The sequence below is a fragment of the Poecilia latipinna genome, unplaced genomic scaffold, assembly GCF_001443285.1.
Source record: "Poecilia latipinna isolate Pla-1442-1.1 unplaced genomic scaffold, P_latipinna-1.0 Scaffold2250, whole genome shotgun sequence".
Lineage (NCBI taxonomy): Eukaryota > Metazoa > Chordata > Actinopteri > Cyprinodontiformes > Poeciliidae > Poecilia > Poecilia latipinna.
Genome location: NW_015114866.1, coordinates 12,782 through 19,935, shown reverse-complemented (window position 1 = coordinate 19,935; position 7,154 = coordinate 12,782). Strand labels below are relative to the sequence as shown.

Below are 7,154 nucleotides of genomic sequence, written 5' to 3'. Positions count from 1 at the left end.
ATAAAAGTAGTAACAGTGTTCGTTATAGACAATCCAGCCTGGCAGGCAATCCCGACACTTTGGTTTCACTAGACAAGGGGAAAGAGCAGAATAAAGTGATTATTTTATACACACACACAGAGACACACACAGACACATATATAATATTTAATATATATATTATATATATATCTATATATATATATATATATATTAATATTTAATTATTATAAAATTATTTAATATTTTAATCATTAAAATTACTCAAGCAAAGCTTTTAAAGATAGAGTGCAGATCTGCCTTTAGATAGATCTAAAGGCAGATCTGCACTCTACCTTTTAAAGGTAGAGTGCAGATCAATATTGGAAGGTGATTAAATTACGATATCATTCTAGTCAGAAGTGGCATACCACAGGGTTCACTAAAAAACAAAAACAATATTCTCTGAAATTAAAACTTGGCTGTAAACCTGTTGCTAATGACTTCATTTTACTGGCTCACTTTGTTGTCAGAAAAGTGACCTTCAGCACTCAACCTGTGATAATAATGGTCAGCTATGTCTTGAAAAACTGTTTATAACAGAATATTTCAAAAATAAAATGAGTAATCAAGAGTTTCAGAGATAATGTAGAAATATAATTACTATGTTCAGGACAGAACTCTGAAACTGGAAAGTTTTTATGCTGCAAGACGAATTTCTTAAAACGCTTCAGGTCCGCTGTCTCTTTGCATCGATTCTCTTCTTCCTCTCTCGATACTCTCAGCTCCTCTTTCTCTTTGTCCAGCTCCTCTTTCTCCTTGTCCAGCTCCTTTGTTATGTTGCTCAGCTCATATTTGTCTTTTATCAGCTCCCCTTCCCCTTTGTTTATTTCCACTCTCTTTTTATTCAATTCTTCTTTCTGTTTGGTAAGCTCTGCTTTCATTTTGTTCAGCTCTTCTTTCTCTTTGTTCTGCTCCACTCTTGTTTTGATCAGCTCCTGTTTCTTTGTGCTCAGCTCCTCTTTCTGTTTGCTTTGCTCCTCTTCCTTTTTGCTCAGTCTCTCTTTCTCTTTTGTTAGCTCATCTTTCTCTTTGTTCAACTGATCTTCATTTTTGTTCAGCTCCTCTTTCTCTTTTCTCAGCTCATCTTTCTTTTTGTGGAAGTCATCCTTCTTTTTGCTCAGCTCCCCTTTCTTTTTTGTCAGCTCCTGTTCCTTTTTCTGCAGTTCTTCTTCTTCTTTGCTATGCTCCTTTTGCTCTTGCCTCAGCTTCTCTTTCTGGTTGTTTACCTCCGTTTTGTTTTTGCTCAGCTCTGCTTTCTCTTTTTCCAGGTTCTCTTCCTCTTTTACCAAGTCTTCTGTTCTGCCTTTTAGGTCCTTGACTGAGCCCAGCTCCTGTTCCTCTTTTCTCAGCTGCTCTTGATCTTTGTTCAGCTTCTCCTTGTCTTTCTTCAGCGTCTCTCTATCTCTCTTCGTGTTCTCTTTCATTTCGTTCAGTAAATATTTCTCTTTGCTCAGCTTCTTTTCCTCTTTGTTCAGCTCTTCTGTTTGTTGGTCCAGGTTCTCCATCTCTTTGTCCAGTTCCTCTTCTTCTTTGATAAGCACCGTTTCATTTCGATTCAGCTCCGCCCTGTCTCGGCTCAGCTGCTCTGTGTCGTGGCTCAGCTTCTCTCTTTCTTGCCTCAGCTTCTTTCTGTCTTGGGTCACCTTCACTCTGTCTTGGGTCACATTCTCTCTGTCTTGGCTCAGCTGCTCTAAGTCTCTGTTCAGTTCCTCTCTGTCTTGGCTCAACTTCTCTCTGTCTCGGATCAGCTCTGCTAATTCTCTGCTCAGCTGCTCTCTGGTTCTTTTAATATTCTCTCTGGCGTCAAACATTTCTTCTCTGATCAAGAACACGTCTTTCTCTCGGATCAGCTTCTCCATCTGGTTCTCCATCTGCTTTTGTTGCTGAACCAGGTGACTTCTTTCAGTTGTAAGTCTGTTGATATTTTCATGCTGCTTGTTTGTCGTCACACTCACTATTAAAAACACACAAATGAGTCAGAAAGTCATTCAAAGTATCTTTATCAGAGAAGCATTAACATTTTCAGTTTCTCAGTCCTTTCCAAGGATATCAGACAGCATTCTTAGGGTAGAACCAAAGGACAGTAAACTGTAATATCTGATAATCTTGTTTATTGTTGGGGGTTGCATGGTGATAGCTTGCAGTAATAAGGTCCATTGATTAGGACCCTGGAGTCCATCTGTGTTGAGTTTGCATGTCCTCCTGGTTGATGTGCAGGTTCTCTCAGAGTACTCTGGCTTCCTCTCAGAGCCCAAACACATGACTATAAGCGGTCTCTCTAAACTGCCCTCAGGAATGAGTGTGTGCATGGTTTGCTTGCCCTGATAGTATCTGTGCTGCTATTTGATAGACTGGTGACCTGTTAAAGGTGTAGCCTATCTCTTGCCCAGTGACCATGTGAAAAACACACCAGCCTGCCTAGCATCGCTGCATTTGTAACTGGTTAACTTAAACGAGAGGTGTGGCGATCGATCGGCCACCAATCATAATCGGCCGAAGTTGTGCACACTGGAATAATTTGATTACATCTATTTATTGAAACGACGGTCCTGTTTTATTATACAGGCCAGGTCAATGGCGAGCTGATTGTCCAGGCCGAGAGCCTTAAAAAGATTGCACTTGTAGAGGCAAAGACTTCTGCTTTTCCTGCCAGGCTGGTAGGAGGCTCCTTGCTGTTTTTACATTTGAGTAAACGCAGCCATTTTAACAAACTGAGATTAACTAAGAGGTGTCCCAACAACAATTTAGACTGAGGTTCCCTGAGGGGTTGTTTGCCATTTATATGACCATTAAGAAAAGTCATATCAGCATATTTTTCACACTGTCCCAAGGCCAGTGGTTGCAGAAGACCAACCTAAGGCTAAGAAACAAGTAATGGAGTTCAGGAGCTTTCCAGACTCTTAAATGCAGGAAGTGTTCAGACCTTACTTCACCTTTCCATTTTGAAAAAAACAAACAAAAAAACATTATTTAGATGGCCTAGACCTTGATATTCCCTGTGTTCACAGTGATCATAGTGTTCAAAGTGTTGCATAAGCACTTTGAACTCCATAACTCCTCTTAAAACCATGAAGAAAAATAGATTTTCTGAGCTGTGCTTCAATGAAACTGTGCCCTCAGGCGAGACTGAAGACGAACTGACAGGCGGTGGAAAAAGGGTAAGTTGCAGGTTTCTTTTGACATTCTGAAAAATTGTTTATTCAATTATCAGAATACTGTAAAATCTGAAAAATCTAAATGCTTGGTTGCTTTGGTTTGCTCAAACAAACGTAGGCCTCAGGTTCTTTTTAAAGTTTTAAAGTTATTAGCCCCTCCAAATGCACCTGCTTTTACAGCTGCTGCTGATCTTCGTAGCAAATTCTTAGAATTTTTCACTGACAAAGTTTTAGCCCTTAGGGGGTCTACTATTCTGCCTGTGTTGGATCCCCAGGAAACACCTCTAGGCGATGCTACCTTCGAACAGTTTGAATCAGTTTCTGTCCCATTTGTCCACTGTCGTTAAACATCTGCAGCCAACAAACTGACCATTGGACTGTCTCCCTGCTCGCTTATTTACAGATATTTTTCCTGTCACCTTAATAAATACCTCTCTTTCTACTGGATGTGTCCCAGCTGCTTTCAAACATGCCATGCTATACCCACTTATTACAAAACCCAAATTGGAGCACAGTGTTTTTGCTAATTTTAGACCTATTTCTAAACTGTTGTTTTTCTCAAAAGTTTTAGAGAAGATTGTTTTTACTCAGCTCCAGTCTTTTCTAACAGATTATGATATATCTGAGAAATTCCTGTCTGATTTTAAATGTGGACACAGTATAGACACCGCCTTGCTTAGAGTATTTAATGATCTCCTTCTAACAGTTGATTCAGGGGGCATTAGGGTCTTATTGTTGTTAAGATTTAAGTGCAGTGTTGGATACCATTGACCACAACATCCTTTTATTTCGATTGAAGCACTGTGTTGGTCTTACGGATACAGGTGTAGCTTGTTTCTCATCGTATTTGAAAGACAGAAGTTTTTCTATTCATCTTGATCAGTTTTTCTGTTGCAGCACCTCTAAATTATGGAGTACCTCAAGGTTCAATTTTAGGCCCGATTTTATTTATTTTGCATTATTTGCTGCCTCTTGGACATATTTTTAAGAAATTTAATCCATCTTTTCACTGCTTTGGTGATGATGTGCAAATATACATGCCCCTCAAGAAACTACATCAAGATGATTCCCTACAGTCTTTAACAGATTGCTTAATAGCAGTTAGCCAATGGATGAACCAAAATTTTCCTCATTTAAATCAAAATAAAACTCAAGTTATTCTGTTTGGACTAAAGAGCCTCATTGGTAAATCTGATCAAATTCTTGGTTCCCTTGCTTCCTTTTATCAATCTTCCATTAGGAATCTCGGTCTCATTTTTGACACTTGTCTTAATTTGGATAAGCATGAAATCAAGCTTTTTTCATCTGCGCCTTCTAGCAAAGGTTAAATCTATCTTCTGCCCTGAAGACTTTGAAAAACTTATCCATGCCTTCGTCACTACATGTTTAGACTATTGCAACTCATCATATAAAAATATGGACCAATCTTCTTTACAGCATCTCCAAATGATTCAAAATGCCACAGCAAGACTTTTAACTGGAACCCGGAAACACCAGTAACACCAATATTGGCTTCTCTGCATTAGCTGCCAGTTTTTTATCGGATTGATTTTAAAATTCTTTTATTGGTTTTTAAAGTTTTACATGGCCTAGTCCCAGCTTATCTTCAAGACCTTCTTCATAACCGTTCCGTCTCTAGAACACTTTGGTCAAATAATAAATTGCTCTTACATATTCCCAGAACCAGACTGAAAAGCAGAGGAGACCGGACTTTTGCTGTTATTGCTCCTAATTGTTGTGTACCAGGTTCTGGGGTTAGTTTGCTATCTTTTCAGTTACCACCGTTCGTCCACCAGATTGCGCTATTAGGCTGTGTTTTCCTGGAGGCTGTGCTGGCAGATCTTGACTCTTCACACCTGGGACAATAATCATCTTCACCAGAGGAGTATATGAGCAACAGACTGCCAGCATCTCATCGCCAGAGTGTTTGCCAGTATTGGTACTCTAGCCCCTCGTAGTTTTGCTGAGTTTTTGGAGATCTTTCTGAATTTTCTTGTGCCAACTGTTCTTCTGTGAATCGTCCTCAGGACACCTTCGAGATCCTCTGGGACATCCTCGTGTTCTCCGAGTTCTGAAGAAACCTTCTCGTGACGCCGTGAATCTACTCACCGGATGCCCGAGCTCCACAGTCTCACCTCTCCATTTCACTTACCTCCTGCAAGTATCCAGGTGGCAGTCAGTCTCGCTGCACCTATGTGCCGTCGGGAAACTTACCTGTTCGCCCTCCAACGCCACATCCATCCTCGATCAGCCGACACCATCAGTAATTAAACCACTCCCTGGTACCACTAGACCCTCCCTGGGTCTGAATCTCCGATCTACAAGTAAGAGCTGAGATTTTATGTCGAGTGAATTCAATTCCCCACAGACATTGAACTCATCACCTCTCCCTCTGTGTTCAGTCGTCCCTGGATTCCTGGCCGCAGCTTCCCCACCAAGCAGCATTGTTTAATTGTTTCTTCACTGTTAATAAACATTTCAATCTTTATCATTCTCTCCGTGAGTGTTTCTGCATGTGGGCAAGAAATATAAAACCCATCATGACACTAATGTGTGGAACAACTTGCCTTTAAGCATTAGATCTGCCAAACCAAACTTATCTTTTAAATGATTTTGGGTCAGGATGTTCCGGTTTTACCAGAACAGATCCAATCTCGTAAGCCAGTGTAAGCTGCAACCAGATCACAAAGACAGGCTAAACAGCTGGGGATGATGCATCTGAACCTATAGCTGATGCTGTAGGAACAGGCCAGTAAAACCTGAGACTGCTGATGAACCAAATTCTCTACAAGAACTGTCCTTCTTTATCTAGGATATTCTTGCTGAAAGCTTAGATGAAGTGAGAAAAAGCTAACAACAAAGACGACTTTATAAAATGGCAGGCACAGTTAGACAAATGTCACGAGGATTGCCAGATGTTGATGGGGAAATTGTGGATTCACAGGGTCACTTCAAGAGGCTACAACAGCATGATGACTCACTGATGGGTATTTTGATCAAGCAATTCCAATCACAGATGGAGAAATCATTAAACATATTGATGGGTAAGCTTATATCTTTAGAGATGGGTTACTTTATCTTCAGTGTGGGAAAGGATCTGAGAAACTGGTGGGGCCTCAAGTTCTAAGGGGACAAGTGCGAAAGTTGGGTCACGGTATTTCCTGGGCAGGACACATGGGTTTTAAAAAGATCTATGACAGAATTTCTGCCAGGTTCTGCAGATATTACAGGGTTTCTTATACAACATGCCTCATGCAAAAAGAAAAATACGCTTGTCAGACAGCTAGTTCTGGAGAGACAGGTCGCTACAGCGCAGTGCTTCTCAATCTTTTTTGGACCAGCGCCTGCCTATCCATCATAAATGCTCTCTTACTGCCCCCATCAAAGAAGATGTAGACTACTTGCACTGAATAGTATTTTATGCTTATTATTGCTATCATTATTGTTGCCGTCTTAATTTGTATTGTTATTTCTTTATTTATCATCAAAAATCCTTAGAAGAGAAACAGATTACTGAATTATTAGTTTCCAAAGAACAAAAAAGCCATGTGAATAGAAATAATTTTTAAAGGTGTGTAAGAAAAATGCAATGGACATTCAATATAATATTGGTAGGCCTACCAGCAGCCAATCAGAGTGGGGGAAAAAACTTTTTCTGTGCCTTTTCCTGATGTTAATTACTAAATCTTGCACAAAATGGCCAGATAAAAGATGTACAACAATCAGTTTAAACTTGGAAGTATTTGTGAAAACACTGTGCTCTGCAACATTAAAACACGGACAGAACTGCAACAATATCAATCATAGCTCTTCTTCTCTTCAGTGCTTGTTTCTGGTGGTGCAGCTCTGTGCTGCCTTTTGGAGAGTTGGACATCAGAGTATCATCTATAAAATTTCACCCACATGGCATTTACTGTGCAAACCAGAGCTTTCGGTAGAAAAACAGAAGTTCCAGATCCTTTTAAGGCCACACAAATA

General features: G+C 40.1%; 1 protein-coding gene across 1 annotated transcript in view; it reads right to left on the bottom strand.

Moving 5' to 3' along the window:
• Positions 1 to 218: 218 nt before the first annotated feature.
• Positions 219 to 7,154, bottom strand: part of LOC106936966 (trichohyalin-like) — a 13,655-nt gene continuing 6,719 nt past the window's right edge. The window contains exons 4-5 of the mRNA XM_015018236.1: positions 315 to 1,975; positions 219 to 253 (exon numbers count right to left, since the gene is read on the bottom strand). Of these exons, the coding sequence (XP_014873722.1) occupies positions 534 to 1,975 (1,442 nt within the window). The 3' untranslated portion in view covers positions 219 to 253; positions 315 to 533. The remainder of the gene's footprint in view (positions 254 to 314; positions 1,976 to 7,154) is intronic.